Raw genomic sequence first — 23,796 nt, 5'->3', positions numbered from 1 at the left:
GATTCCCAGAGCTAAAGGAGGAAGGAAGGATGGTTGTCTACAGAGTAGAAAAGTTGCCCAGCAGTCAAAAAGTACAGTTGTGTACACTTACTATAAATGTAGATGTTGAGTGTATTCACTGTTGCAATCATTACATTTGGGCAATCTGCTTGCAGGTTGCCCTCAGTCGGCCTGATTAACAAAGTCTTGGGTCCTGCGTCGTTGCTGTCCCTTCTTCCATGACGGTCAGGTCGTCAGGAGTATAAAACATGCAGCTGACACCATTACATCAGTTGTTCTTGCCCCAGATGTCAGGTGCCCCCTAATGGGAAGCAATTAAACATAAAAGTACAAAAATATACCTCCAACAAAAAAGCAAATACACCAAAAAGGCTTTTAAGCATAGTAAAGGAAAGTAGAGGTATAGCCAAAAGAAGTTAGGGGGCTGGAGGGAGGGTAACCAGGACTGCAACAGTGAATACACTCGAACATCTACATTTTTGGTAAGTGTACACAACTGTACTATGTTCTTCATGTTTCACTGTTGCAGTCATTACATTTGGGTTGATTCCCAAAGCTATGGTTGGGAGGAGGAGTTTAGATAGCATTAGGGCCAGCTATAAGGCCCTGCAAGACTGCAGTGGCAAAGCCAGCTCTGGATTTAGAAAAAAATTGGCAAATGATAATGCTTGATGAAAGTATGTACAGAACTCCAGGTAGCAGCTTCTAGGATGTCCCTGGTAGGGATGCCTCTGAGAAAGGCTGTAGAGGTAGATGCAGCCCTGGTGGAGTGAGGTCTGATCCCCTGGAGGATAGGTTTTCCATGGTGCTTATAGCAGAAATTAATGCAATGGCTTCTCCATTTAGAAATGGTTTGCTTAGAAATAGCCTTCCCCTCTGCCCCTGCAGCAAATGCTACCAACAGTTGTTCAGATTACCTTTGAGGCTTAGTCCTGTCCAAGTAGAATCTAAGTTGTCTGTGCACATCTAAGGAATGCAGTATCTGTTCCCCTTTATTCTGTGGATTGGGAAAGAAGGTTGGCAAATGAATGGACTAAGTGCCACACTGGATACCACCTTGGGCATAAAAGATGGATTGGTTCTGAGTGACACCCTAGATGATGAAAGGCTTTACTGCCACAAGGGCCTGTAATTCAGATACCCTTCTAGCTGAAGTGATTGCTAAAAGGAAAGCTGTTTTCCAAGAAAGAAATTTTAAGTCTGCAGTAGCAGCTGGCTCGAAAGGAGGTAGAGTGAGTTTCTCCAAGACAAAGTTAAGGTCACAGGCTGGGGTTGGAGCTCCCCTGATTGGTCTCAAATTTTTAGCCGCTCTGAGGAACTGCTTGAGCAGTGGATGAGAGAAGAGGGGAGGTTCTGTGTTATAATGAGCTGAAATGGCTGAGGCGTGGATTTTAATGGAGGAAAAAGTCAGGCCCTTGTGAAGCATCTCAGTTAAGTATTGTAAAATCTGAGGTAAATTGGGTGCTGCTGTGCTTATCCCTTGAGACTGGTTCTAGGCACAGAATCTTTTCCATTTTTCAGCAAAAGATTTTCTAGTACTACGCCTCCTTGCCTCTAAAACATCCATCACAGGTTTGCTGAGGGATGGTAAAGGAGAGGTTAAGTAATTAGCCAGGCTGCAAGGTTCAGTGTTGGTAGCTGAGGGTGCAGAAACTGGTTCTCCTGCTGAGACAGCAGGGAAGGAGTCTGAGGCAGGTGCCATGGAGATAACCACGACACACTGCGCAGGAGGGGGTACCAGTGTTGGCGCGGCCAGTCGGGAGCAATCAAAATAGTCGTTGGTTTGTCCTGTTTGACTTTTAGTAGTACTTTGGAGAGCAGAGGGGGGAAGGCATAGACTTACAGGTTTTTCCAGCTGAAGGACAGAGCATCCACTTTCCAGGCTTGTTTGTGGGGAGTCCTTGTGCAAAATTTGTCCAATTGGTACTTCTGGGGAGAGGCAAACAGGTCTACATCTGGGCCCCCCCATTTGCTTGTCAACATATTGAAAATCCTTTGTTCCAGTTTCCACTCGTTTGGGTCCATGAGGTTTCTGCTTAGTCCGTCTGCCAGTGTATTTAATTTTTCTGGCAGGAACTGAGCTTGTAGGTGCACTTGGTAGCTCAGAGCTATGTTCCACAATGCCATGGCTAGTCTGCAGAGGGGATAAGAATGTGTAACCCCCTGCTTGTTTATGTACCACATAACAGTGGTGTTGTCCGTCTTTACCATTAGTGGTCCTGGAAGAATGTGGTCTTTGAAGGCTGTCACAGCATACTGTACAGCTAACATTTCTTTTTGATTGATATGCAGGTGCATTTGACTTGGGTTCCATTTGCCCTGAATGCACTTCCCTGCCAGGTGAGCCCCCCATGCATAGTCTGATGCATCTGTTGTTAGGGTTTGGGTGGCAGGGGGTGGTGTGAAAGGTAGTCCCCTTGTTTTGGTGGCAGGCCTCTGCCCACCAAAGGAACTCTAGGCGTAGGCAAGGTATGATACGAATCCTTGTTTCTAGGTTCTGAGAACGTTGACACCATAGGCTTTTTAGACACCACTGTAGTTTCCCTCATAAGCAGTCTTGCATATGGAATTAGAAGAATGGAGGAGGCCATGAACCCCAAGGCTTGCAGTATTTGTCTTGCAGATAGCAGGGTTTTTGTGGCCACTTGTTTGAAGTAAGCTGTCAAATGAATTTGCTTTTCTGGTGTGAGTAAGCCATCTGGGAAGTTGTATTCAAGCTTGCTCCTAGGAACATAATTTGTTGACAGGGTGCAAGTTGTGATTTTTTTTTTTGTTTATGGTGTACCCCAGACAAGTTAGAACCCTTTTTACAAAGGCCAGATGATTCAAAAGCATGTCCTGGCTTTCTGCCTGAATTAGGCAATCGTCCAGGTATGGGTATATTTGAATATTTCTTTGCCTGCAAAATGCAATAACTGGAGCTAGGCACTTTGTGAATACCCTGGGAGCAGAAGATAAGCCAAAGGGCAGTGCAGAGAACTGGCAGTGCGCGTAGCCTGCTTTGAAGCATAGGTATCTTCTGCAAGATTCCCTGATTGGGATGTGCAGATATGCTTCTTTTAAATCTAGTGTTGCAAACCAGGCATCTTTGCCTAGCATAGGAAGTAATTGGTGAAGAGTCAGCATCTTGAATTTTGGAATCTCCAAAAAGGTGTTTAGAGTAGACAGGTCCAGGATAGGACGCCATGAATGGTCTTTCCTGGGTACCAGGAAAAGTCTCGAGTAGAAACCTTGTCCCTTTTCCTCTTCTGGTACCAGCTGAATAGCCCCCATGCTTAAGAGAGAAAGTACTTGTTTTTGGGCCTCTGTCCACTGATTTGGGGGTAGGTCCGGCCATCCACTTGATGCTGTCAACGTGTGGAAGTGAAATCTTTATCCCTGGGACACTATATGTAAAACCCATTTGTCCTGGGTAATGAGTTCCCAGTTCTTTGCATGAAGAGCAATCTTTCCCCCCAAAGGGGCAGTCAGATAAGTGCTTGGAAATTTTCAAAGGAAGTCACTGAGACAGTTTACCATGGGGGGGGTCTTATTATTCCCACACTTGGAAGTGGAGGTCCCCCTACTGCTTAGTTCTGTGAGTCCCTTGGGACTGAAACCTGGGTTTTTTTGCTGTGTCTGGGTTTGGCTTGAAAAGACCTGGAAGGGGCAGGAAAGGACCAATTTTTAGAAGGCCAGTGTCTACTAAATCTAGGCGGCTGAACTTGTAAAAACATCTTTAACAGTTTGCATAGATTTAGCTTTATCTTCCATCGTTTTAAGAACTTTCTCAGCCTTGTTGCCAAACAGGCGGTCCTGATTTAAAGGAGCATCCAACCATTTAGCTTTAACATGATCAGGCAAAGATTGCTCCTTAAGCCAAGCACAGACCCAGTTAACAGCAGCCCTACAAGAGGCCTCTAATAAATCAAAACCACATTGCAAAGTATTTTCCAACTTGTTCGGCAGAATGCATTAAATCCTGTAATTCTTTATTTTCCACACAGTCAGGAATAATCATCATTTTCTGTTTAAGCAGTCCAATAATATGTTGCTAATATTTTAACATATGAAACTGGCAGTTTAAAGCCCTAATGGCCAAGGTTGCAGAAGTGTAAACCTTCTTACCCCATCTATCCAGCGCCCTGGAGTCTCTATCAGAAGGGGTAGGATTTTTAGCAGTAGAAGCCTTAATGCCCTTGGGCCCCTGTGAAATGGTCTCTGGATCTGCAATAGAATTTTTGAGAAGGAACTTGTGGGACTCAGGGACCCTATAGTATCTATCAGGTTTTCTGGGAGCAGGAAGCAGGGAATCAGGGGCCAAACTAGATTCCGAGAAAGCATCATCAACAATGTCCAGTACAGGAGGAATAGCTAAAGGCCTATGCTGAGGTAGGAGAAGGAAATCCCTAAGCCTCTTTTTTGAATCAGAGTAATCCTAGCTTTCCCAGCAGAAATGCTCCCTTAGAGAATGTAAGGTTTCCCCCCCAAAAAAAATCCTCAGGAGGAGAAGCAGAGGGAATAGAGTCCTCTGCATCAGAATCCTCATAAGCAGGTAAGGACAAATCCAGGTCATCAGAAGAGTCAGAAAAAACAGAATCCTGATCAGAAGCCTCAATCAACCTCAGTCCTAGGCCTCTTAGAAAGGGGGGGGGGTGGCTACCCCTGATTAGAAGTTATTGGATCTTCAGCCATTCTTATCATTTGTTTTTTTAGGCATAGAGTCCTGAGCATGTGGCCTAGGTGTTGGCTTTTTTGACATGGATCGAGATTTAGGCCTAAGTAATGAAGGAGGCGTCGATTTAATATGCAAGTCCATAGGCCTGAATACACCCTCAGAAGCCGGTGCCTGCACAGCGGCTCCAGATCCATCCAAGGTAGAGACATCCGCGGTTTCCATAGTTGAAGCATCTCGCGGCATACCGGACTCCGAATGGGTCTCAGTAGAGGCCTGCGAATCAGAAGTAGCGGGTATCAGGGGCTGCGAAAGAGCCTCAATGAGTACCGGCGAACTGGCGACTGGCTTAGGAGAAGCGTCGCTGGCAGTTTTGGGCCTCAGCGGCCTGTCTCTGTCTTTATCTTTGTATTTTTTCGGAATCCCGGTAGTCGGATGGCTAACTGATGACATTTCTGGATAATTAAACAGAGAACCGAAATATTTAAAGGCAAAAATATACCAACGACGGATAGTCCGCTGATTAAATAAAGCACAAAACCGACATCAAGGTACATCGTGGTCAGGGCCTAGGCAAGTAATATAGTACGAATGAAAATCTTTACGATGTATTTGCATTCCACAAGTAATGTAATTATTAACTTTTACTGACATCGGTAAGGAGCACGAAAAAGTTTCCCCAACGGGGTACTTAGCTTTAGTTGAAGACTTCAGTTTTGAAACTCGAAAACGAAAATTTCAGGAGTCGGCCAACCGGCACTTGCGAACTGCTTCTGCTTTGGGCACCACACAGCAAGAAAGACTGATGTAATGCATCGGCTGCATGTTTTATACCCTTGACGACCTGACGTCATGGAAGAAAGGACAGCAACCGATGCAGGACCCAAGACTTTGTTAATCAGGCCGACTGAGGGCAACCTGCAAGCAGATTACCCAAAATGCAATGACTGCAACAGTGAAACATGAACATCAGGACTGACCAAGCAAAGGCTGCCATGGACCTGGAGAAAGCATCAATGTTTTAGTGTTTGGCAAAGGTGTGTACAGGGAACAAAGTGGCAGCCTCCAAGACAGACCTGGAGTTCACTCTTTTGTGAAAAGCCCCTGAGGAAGTCACTGCCCTGGTGGAAGGTGCTTTGAAGCAGAAAAGCAAGAGCTTAACATAGTGTAAGAAGCAGAAACAGATGGCCTTAGAGATCCAAGTTTCAGTAGTTTGTTTGGAGACTGGCTGATCCAGCTTAGGGCTCAAAGGATACAAGCAGCTGATCAGTCCTTCTGAAGGATTTAGTTTTGTTCAGACAAAATCTGAGTTGCTTGTGAACATCCGGAGAATGTAAAATCCTCTCACCCTGTTTTGTGGATTGGGAAAGAAAGTGGGTAGGTGAATACCCTGATTGAGAAACAGCTCATTCACTACCTTAGGTATGAAGGATGGATTAGGCCAGAAAGTCACCTTATCCATGTGAAAAATAAGAAAAGAGTGAATGGCCATGAGAGCTTGTAACTCACCGTCTCCTAGCAGAGGTGAGGACCAACAGAAGGATAGCCTTCAGAGTACAGAATTTTAAAGTGGAATATGCTGGTTCAAAAGGAGGGATGATCAACTTTTTCTAATACAAAATTAGGATCCCAAGGGGGAGAAATTGGTTTCCTTGGTGGGCTAATATGCAGAACTCCCCTGAGGAAAAGCTTGATCTCCACTCCAGCCATAAGTGGAGGGCTAAGACAGTGAGGCAGACACTGATAACTGACAGGTGAGCTTTTACAGAACAGTAGGCCAAGCCTCATGGAAGTACTTTGCAGAGATACTGCAGTACAGCAGGAACTTGTGATAAGAATGCGTCTTGACTTGGTTTGCGGCACCAATAGGAAAACCCTTTCCATTTAGCTGTGTAAGATTTTCTAGTACTGGGTCTCCTGGCTTCTTGTAGGACTTGAACAACCTCCCGAGAGAAGAGGTGTCTTTGAAGAATTAAAACCCAAACATCCATAGGGAGAAGTTGAGAGATGAAAGACTTGGGTGGAGCAGCAATCCTTTTTGTTGTGTTATCAGGTCTAGTTGTAGAGAGATTTTCTTGTAATTTCCCTCTGTCAGGGCAAAAAGCAGGGAAAATCAATGTTGCCTCTGCCAAAAGAGTGCCAGTAAAAGGAGTATCAGCGTTTCCTTTTGTGCCTTGAAAATATTTTTTTAGAAGAGGAGAAAAAGCATAGAGGAATTTCCTTGTCCACTAGATGGAAAAGGCATCTGTCCTCCAGGCTGTAGGACAAGGGTCCCTGGTACAGAAATGGGGAAGCAGATGGTTGGTTGATGATGCAGAGAGGTCTGTGAGAAGTGCCCCACTGAAGGGTGATCATCTGGTGTTTAATTTCCATTCATGAGGGAGCTGCTTAAGGAGTCTGCTAGTGTACTGTCCTGAAAAAGGATGTATGTGGTTGTCAGTGTGATGTCCATCTGAGTGGCAAAAGTTTCATATCTCCAGTGCTAACCTGCACAACTGCTAAGACCTGGTGAATCCCTGTTTATGTGCCACATGACTGTGGTGTTGGCTGTGCACTCTAAGCATGGCCTGGATTTCCAAAGGTGAGCAGAGGTCTGTAAGAGCTTGCTGAAGAGCCTTAATTTCCTTCACACTGATATGGTCCTTCAGGAACGGAGATTGCCATTTGTCCTGCACTCGGTCTGATCCTGTCTGTGCCTCCCCTCCGCCTTGTCCAACACATCTGTGTGAACCTGTTGAAGAGAATGAGGTGGTATAAATGGCAGTCCTGTGTTGAGGATGGCCTATGCCTTCACCTAAAGCAGCTCCTTCTTGAGACAAGGGAGGAGAGGAATCAGGATGTCCAAGGTGTAACAGTGCTGGGACCACACAGATTTCAGAAACCATTAAATTTTCTTCAAGTGAAGTCTGGCCGGGGTAGCAAAGGAGTGGTTGCTGCCACGAACCCCAAAAGTCTTAGCATCTCCTTTCCAGAGCAATGGGATCTGGAGAACAGATTTTGGGGAAAAAATGGACAGAATAAACTTTTATCCTGGGGGAGGAAGGCATGCATTTTCTTTATGTCCAGTCTGCAGCCCAGGAAAATGAGGTCCTGTGTAGGGGCCGTGCAGTCAGGTCAAAAGTTGGAGGATGAAGTTTAGATGCTGAATAGCAGTTTCTGGAGAGATCGCCTGGATCAACAGATCACAAAGAAAGAGAAAATGCCATGAGTGCGACTGAAGGCTACTACTGGAGCTAGACACTCAGTGAACACTCTTGGAGCTGTGAAAAGACCAAAAGGCAGAGCAGTAAATTGAAACTGGAGCCAGAGGAATACTTGAGGAACCTCCTGCAAGAAGGACAAATGGGTGTGTGTAAGTAGGTATCCTTCAGATCTAGTGACACTAAAAGGTTGGGGGAGAATGAAAGGAAGAAGTGTGTGAAGAAAAAGCATTTTGAAAGATGGTGACTTCAAGTAAATGTTTAAGACAGACAGGTCTAGGATGGATACCCCTCTGTCGTCCTTACCTGGGCACTAGAAAACTCCTGTAGTAAAATCCCTTTCCCATGAAGTCCTTTGGGACTTGCTCAATGATGCCTTCATTCAAGAGGTCTTGAATAATGGGAGCAACAAGGGTTCTTTGGTTGTGACGAGGTTGCAGCATGTCTTTCAGGGGGGGATATTTCCCAGGAAATGTCATACCCCATCCCTTGATGGATGGACAGGTACCACTAGTCTATGGTAATAGCTTCCTACCTGGCCAAGGAGAGTGGCAGTCTTTGGGAAAGAGCAGTAACGGGGCTGTGGAGCAGGGGGTGGTGCAGGTGTGGGTTCTGTAAAGACAGTCATAGGTCTTTACTTCCAAAGTGAGGCTTTCCCACCAGATATTTCCTATGGGGTTTGTCAGAGTACCTTTTCCTAGGGGATTTACTTTGTTTCGGAAATGTCCTAGAATCTCTTCTAATGAGAGAAGTAGGTTTAGATGGATAGTTTCTATGCTTAGGAACTTAGGAGAGTAGAATCTGTCTGCAGTCTTATATAGTCTCAGCTTAGTCTTGGAGAGTTCTGAAAAGACTAGCAGACTGAGGACAACACAGTAAGTCTTTGTCTAAGGAACAGTCTAAAGCTTATACTTGAAATCCTCAGGGATAAGCTGACTGTGAATCCATGCATATCTATGAAGAACAGATCTAGTGGCGGCTGCCCTACAGCAGCATCTACCTACTTATAACTGCACTTAATGCTGTGGCTGGCTATTTGAGTGTCTGGGACAGTAGGCTCTGCAGTTGTTGCTCTGCTATAGGAGGGTCGATCATAACTTCAAGGATTACACGACATAGATCAAGTACTTTGTCATTTGAGTCTGTACACAGGGCATTAGTACTGGGCATATGTTAAGAGGGATTATCTGAAGAAATACTGCAGAGGGATCTCTCACTGGATTTTTGTTAAAGTATTTTAAGTCATCAAGCACCTTGTAACATCTGTCTGGTCTTTAGGAGCTGGCAGCTGGGAATCAGATGCAGAAGAGGTGGACTGAAAGGCGTCCTGAAAAGCCCCAATGGCAGGATGGGCTGGAGAAGGGAAAGGGGTACCCATTTCCAAGAGGCTGTAATACCTCTTCTAAATATCAGAGATCTGAGCAGATTGCCATTCAAAATGTTTCATCATGTTCTCAATAGTCCTCTGAAAAGTAAGCTTCCTCAGTAAGGGAATCCAGTGACAGAATCCTCTTCATCCAAACAGATTTGTCCAAAAGAATGCAGCTGAGAGGAATAATCTAGTGAATGAAGAGAGTCATAATCTTGTTCTTCAGAACAGGTGACCAAGGCAGGATTTTGAGGGGTAGCCTGTGGTTCCAGAGACCCAAAGGAGGGAGGTTTGAAAGACATGATAGCTTTGAAACCCCCCTGTGAGAAAAGTATTCATTCCTTTTCCCTGGTTGTTGGAAGGACAGACAACATACCTAGTCTTTTTTTTTCCTTTTTAAGCATGACGTTCACCTAGATGAGACATGGAGGTTCAAAACACTAACTTCTGTTGAAGAGCCTGGGATCTCTTCCCTAGCTAAAATTTAAGGGATGCCATGAGGTAAGTCAGAAATGAGGAGTCTCAGTTCACTGGAAATAACAGCAGTCTGAAAGGTCTCAGCAGCCATAACAGCCTCCAACAGGGTCTCAGCAGCAGGCAACTGAGAGGCAACGGAGTACTATGGGTTCTGGATCCTCAGCGGGTATGTTGGAGTGTTGTATGCTGGGCTGCAGATCCATTCTGGGCATCTTTAGCTTTTTCTTCAGTGGAAGAGGGACATCTAAGGATGTGAATCTGGCCATCTTGGACTGGACCAAGCATTTAAGATGCTGAGTCTCTAGAAAGGTGTTAAGAAAGGAAAGCTTTGATCTAAAGGTTTTAGAAACAAAAGACTGACAGACCAAGCAAGATTTGTGATTGTGTTCTGGGCGTCAAAAGAAACACCTGGTATACAAGTCCTTGATCTGCCTACTGCACTTGCACGTATCCCTCCTAACTGCCATCCAACAACTTTCAGTAAAACAGCTCAAGTAAAAAAAGAAAGTTCCCCAACGGGCACTTATTTGGATAAACAATCAAAGCACTGGTACCAACAACTAAACAGCGATCAGTCCGACGGATACATAACCTGCAATCGGCCTGGCAGTAAAGTAATCTGAGGATCCACGCTTGTACATCCATCTGTATAAATCAACACATATGAGCTAAGGTCATGTGTCAGATGTATAACCTCAAGAAGGCAAAGCTTTGTGACCCCGGCCAGACATCAGTGGTGACAACCCATATGTCAGGAATACTGCAACAGGGATTTCAATTAGGACATCAATATAGCATCACTCTCATTAGCTGTAGTTTAGGCATATAAACTCTGGTTCTGCAAATAGTAGTAGCTGAAAAAGAATGGAAGTTTGTTGAATGTGCTAAACTGGTGGAAGGACTCTAAAGCATTAGACCCATTTTATAACATTTATTTTTTAGAAGGATAATGAGGCGGACTGAAAAAGCAACAAAGTAAAAAAAGTTTTTGTTCTTACTAATACATGTACAATTTCATGATGCAAACTGTATGTTGCGCTGAAAGGTAGTTCATTATATTTATGAGGAGGTATTTTAAATGCGATTTCTTTTTTAAATCAGTGACTACTCTTTAAGCAAGTAATATTAAAGAAAGTACTTGTTCTTAACTGTAATATATGGCCCTACACTGTAATGACAAAAACTGAAAAGAAGCAATCCATTATTAACGAGGTGATCTTAGGCTCTTGTGGATGTAAAAACTGTATTGTTCTTATATATGTATTAAAAGAATTTGTCGATTGCATAAAGGTGGAGGTCTAAATGAATGTTCTTAGTTTAAGCTATGGGCAATGGATTTTTTTAACATGCTTGAGGAAACGATGAAAAGTGTGATAATAGCTCTGTAGAGCACTTGCAAAGTTATTAGCTATATATTTTTCCATTAGCACCCGTTTTTAGCTGAACACAAGCACACCTGATTGGTGATTGGTCATAAGTGATGTGAACAGTGTGATTCAAGTAAAATCTACAACAGTATTTTCTTGCAACTTACCAGATGCTTTTTAATCCATTAGCAAATGCTTTCAGTTGGAGAACAGAGAGTCTGCCAATGCAAGCAATTGATTAGGAAAAGTCTGAACAGTACATTGTTCAGAGTTTAATGTACAAGAAACATTACACTTAACTTTTAAAGGGGAACCAGCAAGCACATCTGTTAAAATGAAGACAAACTGTTGGAAATTAATAACTATGCAAGTAGTTCTCTCCAGCAGTTTTATTACTTCAGTGAATAAAGAAAACAGTGCACAGTTTAGTTTAATGGTAGCCAGTGCACAGTTTAGTTTAATGGTAGCCAGTGCACATTTTCTTAAGGCTGAACATTAAAGTTAACTGAAAGCAGGCATTCTAGGATGGGAATAGTGACAGGATAAGGACAGAAAGCAATCTGGGTAAAGGAGAACACTGACTAAGCACTGTTAACACTAAATTCAGGATAAGTAACGCCTGTCAGTGCAGCTGTCGATCTGGGGCATGTACCTTTATATGGAGAGTCAAATTCCCCTTTTTGGAAAGTGTATGTACTTTCATGTGTTTAATGTAAGTTAAAAGGGGTTGGGAGTTTAAAAAATTATTTATTTAACTTTACTTATGTATTTATTTTCTTGAGGGCTTTAACCGAAGCAAAAAGTCTGGGAAATGTGACAAGTTCAAATAGAGATGAGAAGCAGCAACCAGATACAAGATCAGTCCGCCAAACAGTGTGAAAATATAAGTTGTAAGTTGGGAAAAAAATCAAGAGGAATATCACATATATGTGGAAGTAATTTTTTTTTTATTAGAATGGCTGCTTTGTCAGTATTAACATGGAATATGAATGGCCTTGCAGGCAGAGCCAAAAACAGAGCATTGAATTATTAAGATGTGCAGGGTACAAAGAAAAGATGTGCAAGTTGAACTTACCCATAACAGTAGATGTTCAAATGATTACTGCTACAGTAGATACAATATAGTAGTAAATGTACTAAAGTAAACAAGTGCCTTTTTTTCTTTTAGTTTAAAAATGTAGGCACTACAATGTAAAAAAAAAAAAAGCAGAAAGGCTAGACAAAAGCATGTTTACAATAAAACGCTGTAATTCTGATTTGTTGAGGTGGATGATGGGATATAAAAGTGCAAAGATTATAATATATGTAGAGTTGGTATGTTCTCCTTTACTTCTGCATACGTGAATGTCTGGATTAGGGTCCTTGACTTGATCCAATAACTTTTGTATAAGCAAGTAAACAACAGGACATTGAACACAATGAAATGTTTTACTTTGGCAAATAAATGTTCAGTGTAAGTTGTGAGACTTGTAGATGATGGCAGTTGTATATTTTGAACTTGTGTTTCCAAGGAGACGAGCTTGACTAGGGGCAAGCAACAGAAGCCAGAACACTTTAAGGCAAAAGGTTAAAGTTTTCTGAAAGCATACAAGATGTTTTTCACATCTGGAAGGGGAATGAAAGCAAGGCAAGAACAGACAGCAATTAGTGTAAGCAGGAGCACAGGCTGTAACATGTCTTAGCATGGATAACCTTAATGTTGGGTTAAGTAATGGCTGTGTGTGCTGCTGCAGATTAGGAACAACTAGTTTTAAATTAATAGGTTATAGAGGTTCTGTTTTTTTTTGCACAGTTTTCATTAAAAACAAAATGTCTTGCAAAATGTGCCACAGGTTCTAGTGGAGATGACAAGATACAACTGTATAAAAGATCAACCTGCCAAACCTTGGTGGGTGCATGTAACACAAAAGCAGGAAACAGACATTTACAAAAGCTGTCATACAAACAGGTGAGAATAATAGCTACTTACAATGGCTATACTAAACATACTATTTTGGAATGTGAATGGCCTCACAGGTATAGACAGAAGGGTAAGAATACTGAAATATATTAAGAAATACAGAGGGCAAACAGCAATGCTACAGGAAACACATTTGGAAAGAAGCGAGCACGTGAATTTGATAAAAGTATTTCAGGATGGATATCCAGTATAATATCAGGGACAAAGGAAAACAGGATAACTTGCACGAATTACCAAAGGAGCTCAAATAGTAATAGAAGAGGAAAACAGATAACTGATAGACTTGTGGTAGTAAGGGGCTACTGGCAAGGGCAAGAGGAGGATGATGCTGGCATTTATTTATATCAACCTAAAACTGCAATTATGGATCTCAAGAAAATTTGGGAGAACTAGTCGGCTTTCATCAGGGTAGGGACTGGAACTTGATCTGTAACAGTGAGGATGTAGCTTGGGGATCTAAGAAGGAAAAATATAACAAAAGAGAAGAGATTTCTAAAGAACTTTATAAAATAGTTGATATGGAAGACTTGAATTCAATAGCAGAAACTCACAGAATTTCATATTATTCCCCAAGGTACAATAACGAGCTAGACTAGACAAAATTATACTTCACAAGAACATGCGCATTCAACTGAAAACTTTGACACATTTCAACACATATCCAATAATTACTTCAGATCATGCACCAATAAGAACTAATAAAAATAAAGGGTAATGAAGTAAACATGAGAAACTGATGCGTCACCTGTTAAAAAGAGAGGAATTTAAGGAATTAGTACAGTTATTAGGAAAGATAGACATTTCTTCAGAAGTTATAGCTAGTGAGTGGGATAAAATGAAAGTGGCGTTTAAAAATAGGGTAGAAATAAAGTTACAAAGTAACAAGAATTATTTAGAGGGTCTGCCAAAAGTTAAGGGATTGCAGAATAAGGGAAATCTAACACAGCAAGAGGCACAACTGCAGTGTGCAAGAGAGAAAATAACAGGAGTACTGGATAATATGCATGAGTTTTTAAAGATGGCTATTAAGCAACTGTTTTTGATAACTCCAGAACACAAAAACTCCCAGCACAACAATTTAGGCAATAGAAAGTAAGGGCTGTTGTCAAATTTAGAAAGCCCAGAACAATAAAAATACCTGCAGATCCTGTAGGGGTATTATGGATATTCTGGAAATTTTACGAAAATCAGTATAAAGCAGAGAAATGTGGAAATCAAGAAAAAAAGCACAAATGGAAATATTTGTGGAAGACTTGAGCATGCCAAGGTTAGAGGCAGATGAGGCTCAACAACTAACAGTTAAGACAGAAGGAGACAAAGAAAATAGTGACATCAGGGAAACCTCCAAGAATTGATAGTAGTCTTGCGAAGTTTGCAAGCTAGGAGGGAAGAAAGTGATAAAGATCTGGAAGGTTTCGTTTAACAGTATTTTAAAAGGGCGGAAGCACCAATATCCTGGAAGAAAGCTGTGGTGGCTATAACAGCCAAAGCAACAAAAATTCATTAGATCAAGCTTCATGTAGGCCAATTAGCAAGATACAAGCAATGAAAAAGTTTTTAGTCCCTTTAGTTTTATGTACAGGTCAGGCATATTTCAATTTTAAATCAGGATTATACAGTCTATGTCTATAATAGCTAAACAAAAGGCACAGGTGTTGCCAAAATTGATAGATATGGATCAATGTGGTTTAGTGCTAGGGAAGCAAACATTTAACATCAACAGAACAATAATGATCCAGAGGGAAGCAGAAAGTAGGAAACGACTGTTGTTGTTAGTGGGGCTTGATGCAGAGAAAGCATTTGCTAGAGTAAACTGGGACTTGATGAATAGGGCAATAGAATTTTGCATTTCCTGATGCAATAATAAGGTTAATTAGAAAGATATACGAGGGACTGGAGGAAAAAATTAAAGTGGGAGGCTTCTTCTATCAGCTGTGTCTGAAGAGGGGACTCAGTCAGGGGTATCTTACCTCTTTATTATTTGCATTATATTTAGAGTTATTGTCAAAGAAAATAAGGGACTCAGAAATTCAAGGATATAACTGGTATGGTAATCAAGAAAAGTTGAACTTACTTGCAGATATCATTCTGTACCTGACAAAACTAGGAAACTGCTGTCTGCATCTGACGATCTTCTGGGTCTTCACTCACCTCAAGAGAGACATCCGGTAGAGGGTGGATGGCAGCAAAGTCATAACAAGACTTTCTGGTCTTTTTAAAAGATGTCTGTACCTCTGGGCAAGAGGATTCAGCCACTGCACCCTGGGTCAAAAGTTTGAGGCACTGGTTCTCAAAATAACTGGACAAAGATGACAGATGTGAAGTATTTTCGGAACAAAAGCTTGACAAATGGGCACTGGGTATGATCACGTGAAGCAACTAGGCAAAACAAACGTTTTTTGTGACAGTCTTTATGGGATATCTGTCTCCCACATAGACATTTTCCCTTCCTGGATGACAGTACACAAATAAAGGTAGAAAAAGAAGTAACCCAAAGGGGCATTCGTATGTAAATGGCTTGGTAGAAACCAGCTGAGTGAAGGGAGTTCAGACCAATATTCAACTGTGGAATTAGGACTGGCAGCAAAGAACTTCTGAGACTGGAGCGTACGTATGTTACCTTTATACCTTACACCTGTGCAGGGAGCATACACCTGAAGTATGATGTTAGGAGGATGTAAAAGCTTTGGTATGCTGGCTGGATATTGGGCTATCCTTGGCAGGAGGTCCCACATGTTACGGATACTGAAACAGTGATAAAGGAGGCCATCAGAAGCTGCTGTTTAAAAAGGGGTAATTAGTACGGCATATAAATTATTGCACGATAACGAGAGGAATCAGAGAAGGTTAAAAAAAGACTGGAAAGACGGACTGGTTAAGCAATGCACAAGGAAACAATGGGAACACATACGTATGGTTCCCAAAAATGCAAAAAAGTCCAGGTGATTTAGGATTTTTGCTTGGAAGTATTTGCTTAGTTATTTTTATACCCCAAGCAGACTCCAAAGAATTTTTCCTTGGGTAGATGACAAATGCTGGAGGTGTAATGGGGAAGAAAGAGTAACTGGGAACATATGTTTTGGGAGTGTAATGAGCTGGCAGACTTTAAAAATTCCCTACAGAGTACTTTGTCAGAAATAATGAGCAACTAAAGAAATTATTTTTTGAGCTGGGATACAGGTTCTTAATTGTCTAGACATAGTACAGGTTCATATGCAAGTACTAGGGGTAGTTGCTCTTATGGACCATTTAAGCCTAGCCAATTTCCTTACTGAGATTCAAACCCTGTACATCATGTGTTTCAGGTAAATACCTTAACGATTTTGCCAACTCCCAACCAGTAAGGCCTTAAGTTTAATTCTGGCAGCTGCTAAAAAGTAATTACTAGAAAATGGAAATTAAAGTCTAAACCAACTGTATTTGAAGCAGTGAATCTTCTAACAGAGATAAAAGAACTGGTAGTGGGATCTTCAGAAGAGAGGACCACCAAATTATAGACAAAAATGGAAAATGTAGGAACAATACATGCAGAACAATGTTTTGGATGAGGAAAGCAGTTTAAGAGAAGGCAGAAATTGGACAATTTTATATAATGTTGGATTAAGTGTATAAAAATGTGATGTATAATGTTTGCAACTCTGAACATGTTAACATGGCTTGTTTTCTTTTATATAAATGTCTGCCTATGTCTTAAATGATAATTCAATAAAGGTGTTAATGACATGCAAGGTGGAGTCACAGTGAAGTTCCAGAGATGAGAAATACAACCTGAAATAACCATCCTTAACATAAATGTTTACTGGAAAGGATCATCTATTAAACTAGTACTGAAGCCAAATACAACAACAAAAGATTAAAAACAACAGACCCCTATGTCGGTAAGCAAGGGGCGTTTCTGTCGCAGAAAATCTAAAGCACTGCAAGTCCTCTGAAAAGTACAAACAGAGAAAAAACAGAACTGATGGTTTGATATAAAAACAAAACCATCTTCAGATAGTGTTGAAGCATCACCACTAGTAAGTCTACCCAATTTCACGGTCAAAAAATTGGCAAAATCATTACCAGCAGTAAGCTGTACACAGTTTACATCCAGCTCACACTTGCAAGAACGCAAGGGATTTTAAAGAACAAAAGCGATGTACTGTTTCTTCTTGTAATGATTCACAACAGCCAAAGACGGGAACTGCAGAATTGGGAAACACAACATGGAGTTCCTGCAACCACATCCAGCACAATGCCTCAAAAAAACTAAAGAATATATGGGGGGAACCATCCACTGTTATTCAATCAGCTGACAGAGGTAATTTACATGGAAAGGGAAGCTCCCAGATGATGGTCAAAAAACTATTTATGGGGTCACTTAGAAGCGTGCAAGATTGCATTATCAATTTTAAAGAATCAATGCATCAGTAAACAACAAGCACCAAAACAGAAATAATTCAAACTGCAAACTATGCAATATTCGTGAACCCCACTTCTATTACCACATCATCTTAACTATCACACTAATCTACTAATTCCAACCATGCATCTTTACAATCATCAATACCCAACACCTGCCCATTTACATACCGCACTACAGCTTGCTGCACAGTTTTTTCCTGGCGCTGCTGATCCAGGTTTCTGACCAAAATCTGAAAAATTTCTCTGTCTTTCATGATGTCCAAGATTTCCACCTCCGTGCTACTGGCTTCATCACACACTCTACGCTCCAAAGCCAGAATCAGCTCCTTGGTTACAGTCATTTCCTTCAAACTGGCAAGACACATCTTCAGCTCCATGTCTTTTAATTCAAGGGCTTCTTTAGGCTCTAGATAAGACAAAAACAAAAAGAAACGTATTAATACTTTCTTTGCCAGGTTAGCCATACTGGGTAGAACCCAATTAAAGACAGAACCCAGGAAGAAAATCTCCTCAGTACAACATATATACAACATATCAGACTATTCAAGAGATATTGTGTCCCAGGAACTGGGGAATTAACAGTAGCCCAGATTTGGAAAGAATCTTGGGTCCCAGTCCTAGCTTCTCCTATAGAAAGACTGTATCCCTGAAGTCAGCTTTTGAAAAGAATACCCCTTCAATTACCAGTCTCCCTTCCCAGGGTACAGGTATGTTCCACTGTGGCAAGTGTGTGCGCTGCCCTTTCACTGCTCAAGGAGACGTTTTCTGTTTAAAAAACTCCCATACTAGAGATTCGGTTTCAAGAAGCTTTTAATTGTAAATCCATGAATATAGTCTACCTTGCAGTATGTGACTATTGCAAAGCGTTTTATGTGGGCAAAACCACAAGGAAATTAAGTGATCGTATTAAGGAACACAGTCAAGTACTTGAGACATTATGAATGCTTTGGCTAAACACACTTTTAATAATGCACAGTGCAATACTTTCCATTTTGTGGTTCTTGAACATGTTTCTTTGCCTTTTGGTGACTGCAATCCCCTTATGGAAGTTAAAGAATTGAGATGGCAAGTTAAATTACAGGCAGACACCCCCCCCTGGACTCAATGTTAAAAGCCATCCTTAATTCGATTGAATAGGGAGGACAACCCTCTCCAGAACATAATATTTTTTTCCTACTAGTTCTTATTTCATTCCACCATTGTTCTGATGAAGTTCGACTGGTTAACACGATTTTAACGAACGAAAGTGCTTAATATTTTCATATTTTTTTCAGACTGTTTTGGATTCTATCTTGTGGATTGTTTGTATCAAAGTAGTTTTTAATGAAGAAGGAATTTCTGATTTGAACTATTGGTCTCAGTCTCCTTATTGTGCCAGCTTCCAAGGTATTTTATTTGTTACAGAGTGCAGTTTTGCCTCAAAGACTGTGGACAGTTTTCCTGAGTTTTTATATATACAACATACACTATTCTGTGATAAACTTTTAGTTATGTACTCACCATAACTTCAGATGTTTGGGATCCATCTCGCCTACATTCTGACTGATGGGTTCGGAGCCGATCCCTCGGCTCCGACTCGGCACGCTTATGCCAAAGAGCGAAGTCTCTTATTGGCTGAGCTTACTATATCCCAGGATGCACCACTACCAGTCCCCCAGATCTAGTTTGTCCGCATACATGCACACATGCACGCCTTGCTTATATAACATCGTCAGATGAAACAAGATAAACAGTAGAACTCAAAACCGTTCAAAGTCTTCTGAGCTCCAAGGCAGGGGAAGGAGGGTGGGTTTAGGAATGTGGGCGAGATGGATCCCAAACATCTGAAGTTATGGTGAGTACATAACTAAAAGATGTTATGTGATCCTATCTCGCCTACATTCTGACTGATGGGACAGCGTCCTAGCACCTGAATCCGGGTGGCTCACTGGAAAACACTCCTGAGTACCGTGGAACCAAATGAAGCTCGTCCTCTAGATGCCACATCCAATTTGTAGTGGGAAATGAAAGTGTGCGGATTGGACCAAGTAGCCACAGCACAAATTTCCGATATAGCGAGCTTGGAATGAAAAGCTATAGAAGTAGCCATAGCCCTGGTAGAATGAGCTTTGATGGATGTTGTAAGTTGCTTATTCGAAGAAGAATAAGCCTGAGTTATACAATCTCTGATCCATTTGGAGATAGTAGCTTTTGTGATGGTTTGGCCCAATTTATTATCTGAGGACACAAACAACTGGTCTGACTTACGAAGTTGCTGAGTCCTGTCTAAAGAGAAGCGTAATTGCCTGTGAACATCCAATTTATGGAGAGTGTATTCTGCTTCATTGGAGAATTTTGGGAAGAAAACTGGTAGCTCTAGAGATTGTTGGAGACAGAAACTAGAACAGACCTTTGGGACAAAGGATGGATTTGGCCTAAGTGAAACTCTATCCTTGTGGAAAATCAAGTACGGTGGCTTAATAGACAGGGCTTGAAGCTCTGAAACTCTTCTTGCAGAAGTAATTGCAACTAAGAAGGCAGTTTTCCAAGACAGATATTTTAACTCACATGTAGCAGCCGGTTCGAAAGGGGAAGATGTTAATGCGCGAAGCACCAAATCAAGATCCCACGGAGGTGCAGGATGAAAAATTGGGGGTCTTAATAAGTTCGCACCTTTAATGAAAGTTTTGCATAGTCTGTTGCTCATCAAAGGAGGATCCATGGATTCGTGGAATTTAGAGATAGCCGCTAGTTGGACTTTAATAGTTGAGACAGAAGATCCTTGATTAAACAGGGATGTTAAGAATTTCAAAACCTCTGGGACAGGAGCAGAGATAGGGTCTAAGCCCTTGAGTTGAGCCCAGATAGCAAACCTCTTCCACTTACTGAGGTACAATTTGTTAGTGGTGGGTTTGTGGGCCGAAGATAAAATGTGAACAACTTCCGGGTCTAATGTGTGCTTTCTAACTAAAGTCGGAAGTGGATGAGCCAAGCTGTCAATTTCAAAGATTGAAGGGACTGATGCCGATGTCCCAACTGATGGATTAGCAAGTCCGGAATTAGGTCTAAAGTCCACGGATCGTCCACCGCATGCTTCTTCAGGTAAGGAAACCATACCTGACGAGGCCAGAATGGGGCAATCAGTATCATTGAGGACCCCAATTGAGAGGCTTTTTGAATAACTTTGGGGAGAAGAGGAATTGGAGGAAAGGCATAAAGTAGCCCTGTTGGCCAAGGTTGTGCTAGAGCATCCATAGCTGGTACTCCGTGATGTGGGATCAAGGAGAAGAACCTTTGGCACTTGGTGTTTAGTGGAGTTGCAAATAGGTCGCAGCACGGCGTCCCCCATCTCCTGAAAACCTGAGCTGCTACTGTATGGTTTAGAGACCATTCGTGAGGAGAGAGAATTGTCCTGCTCAATTTGTCTGCCAATATATTTGACTTTCCCGGGATGTGGGTCGCTACCAAGAAGCGGTTGGTAGCTACAGCCCATTCCCACACTCTCATGGCCTCTCTGCATAGGGGGTACGATCTGGTCCCTCCTTGTTTGTTCAGATACCAGACCACCGACATGTTGTCTGTGTGGATGGCGATGATGCCCTGAGGAAGAAACTTGTGTAAGGCCTGTAGGGATAGAAGTACAGCTCTCATCTCCAACACGTTGATGTGGAGGAGAGCTTCGTCTGGAAGCCAGGAGCCCTGAACTAGCCTGCCCAGACAATGCCCCCCCCACCCTATCTGGCAGGCATCTGTCGTCAGGGTAACCACTGGAGAGGGAAGAACAAAGGGTTTTCCTTGATCCAAATTGGATGTCTGAAGCCACCAGCGAAGGTCCCTTTTGCATATTTCCGTGATCATGATGTGATGATTGAGAGGAAGATCCTGAAAGGACCATTGAGTTGACAATAGCCACTGAAGAATCCTCATGTGCAATCTCGCCAGAGGAACTAAAAGAACCGTGGCAGACATTGAGCCTAAAACTTGTAGAACCATCCTGGCTGGGGCTTTGGATCTCGAGATCAGAGCTTGAACTTGGCCCTGTAAAGTTTGGATCCTTTCGGCAGGAAGAAAGACGCGCATCAATCTTGAGTCTATCTCTGCTCCTATGAACCTTATGCGTTGAGAGGGCAGCAAGACAGACTTTGACCAATTGAATGTAATCCCAGGGTAATACCCACGGAGATGGTGGCTTTGAGGTTGTCCATTAGTAGATGCCTGGTGGTGGCAGTCAGGAGCCAGTCGTCCAGATAGGGAAACATTTGGAATCCAAGACTTCTCAGGTGAGCCGTCACTACTGCCAAACACTTGGTGAACACCCTGGGGCTGTGGTGAGACCAAAGGGCAGAGCGCAAAATTGGTAATGACTGTCTCCCAGGCTGAAGCGCAGATACCTCCTGGACGCCTGATGTATCGGTATGTGATAATAGGCGTCCTTGAGGTCTATGGAGCACATCCAAACATCCTTCTCCAACAATGGGAGAATGGATTGTAACGTGACCATTGAATTTGGATTTCATGACGGATTGGTTCAGTCTGCTGAGATCCAATATTGGTCTCAGGTCCCCTGTCTTTTGGCACTAAAAGAACCTGGAGTAATTTCCTGATCCGATCTGGTCTGTGGGGACCGGTTGGATGACTCCTTTTCTAGCAGCTTTAAAGCTTCTGCGGCTGCCATTTCCCTTTGACTGGGTGGTGGGTCCGGGATTCTTTGGACGGTGGGGCGAGTATGTGAATGGGATGGTGTAACCTCCGGCAATGATCGGAAGCACCCATCTGTCCTGAGTGTTTGACTCCCAGGCTTTTAGGTGCTTGGCAAACGACACCCGACTGGCTCGAGCAGCACAGCCGGGCAATCCCTCATGACGTGGGAGGCTGAAGAGCCACGAAAGGACTCGCGGTCTCCAGAATTGTGGGGCCCTCTGCCGCCTCTGGGACGGCGTCTCCCTGAAAAATTTCCCCGCCCTCTGCCTCTGGAAGGGGAATCTTCCTGCTGTTGGGAGAAAAACTTGCGAGATTTGCGGAACCACATTTTCCCCCCTCCTTTAGCCTTGGGGTAAGGCCGAAAGGGAGTGGAATAACGGGCACCTACGGCAGATAAAGTTTTTCCCTCTTGCTCACAGCGGGTAAGGGTGTCTTTAACCTTGGGTCCAAACAATGAGGACCCATCAAAGGGAGCGTCGGCGAAGGAAGACTTGAAGGCCTCCGCAAACTGACACAAGCGGAGCCAGGCTTGTCTACGTAGAGCCACGCCTGTGCCCGCCGCTCTACCCGCCCCTTCGGCCGCATAGGAAATGAGCCTCATGGACGAGTTAGAAATTGACGTAAGGATAGCCAATTGAGAGCTAACCGACTGGGCTAGCTGCTCAGGTAGGTTACCCGAGAGGGAATCTGACAACTCCTTGACCAGATCCCTCTGAAGCCTGGTAAAATGTGCCAAATAATTCAGAGACCTTAAAGTAAAGGCCGCTGAAGTCAGGGTGCGCTTCCCGTACCTGTCCATACTCCTAGACTCCTTATTAGGAGGATGGACGGACGTTGAAGCCTCTGCCACGTCCTGTTGTGTAGCAGATGCCACCACCATGGCATCTACAGCCACGCCTTTAGTGAGGAACTCCTTCTCGGGGGGAGCAGACAAAAATTTATTTGGACGAGAAGGGACTGGTTCCACGGTATCTGGATGTTCCCACGCCCTTGACAAACTAAATCCAGAAGCTCGTCGAAGGTGGAGACACCCAGGAGGCGGAGGGCTGAGCCCCAAAGGCCTTGAGGAGCACTGACTCGTCAGCAGAGGGGGGTTTGGATATCCAGCCGCCTCGTTGTTTGAGGATCTCTAAGATGTCTGCAAATGAGACATCATCCGAGGACGACTGGGACCCCTCTGCATCATCCAGATCAGTGTCTGATGTAATAGACTCGGGGAGTCCACGTGCTTCCTCTTGCACGATCTCTTCCTTGGGGTTCCTCCGAAGACAACTCGAAGAACCCTCAGGAGGAGGGAACCCCACTGGGGTAACCTCAGGCCCGGGCTCCGCTGACTACGGACAGGGAACTGCCAAAGACCCAGTCTCCACGCCTAGGAAGGTGCCGGTAAAGCCGGGAGATGGCGAAGAGGACTTGGCCAAGGCACTCCTCATGGCTCTGAAAGCCGGACCCCAGAATCCTGGGAGTGTCCGGTCCCGAGCCGTGATAGCCGACGGAAGTCCCGCAGCCAGCACCGAGGGAGGCTCGGAACCGAAAGCATAGGTCCCGAAACATCACCCCCGGGTCCAGCCGAAGAAGTCCGCGTACCAAACTCGGACCCGAAGGCCCGGGTTGGAGTAAGGGTCGGAGCCGACCCTGAGATCTCCACCGGCTCCAACAGCACCTGCTCCGACGGAGCCGAAGCA

The 23,796-nt window shown here is 43.3% G+C and overlaps 1 protein-coding gene across 2 annotated transcripts in view; it reads right to left on the bottom strand.

Moving 5' to 3' along the window:
* CUL9 (cullin 9) overlaps positions 1–23,796 on the bottom strand; it is a 2,881,018-nt gene that overhangs the window by 2,156,625 nt on the left and 700,597 nt on the right. For both annotated transcript variants that reach the window (XM_044060287.1, XM_044060293.1), the window contains exon 12: positions 17,600–17,837. In XM_044060287.1, coding sequence (XP_043916222.1) covers positions 17,600–17,837 — 238 coding nt within the window. The remainder of the gene's footprint in view (positions 1–17,599; positions 17,838–23,796) is intronic.

This window comes from Protopterus annectens, chromosome 1.part0, assembly GCF_019279795.1.
Source record: "Protopterus annectens isolate FY-2018-M chromosome 1.part0, PAN1.0, whole genome shotgun sequence".
Lineage (NCBI taxonomy): Eukaryota > Metazoa > Chordata > Ceratodontiformes > Protopteridae > Protopterus > Protopterus annectens.
The sequence above is the reverse complement of the archived record's forward strand: the minus strand, read 5'-3'. Positions and strand labels throughout refer to the sequence as shown.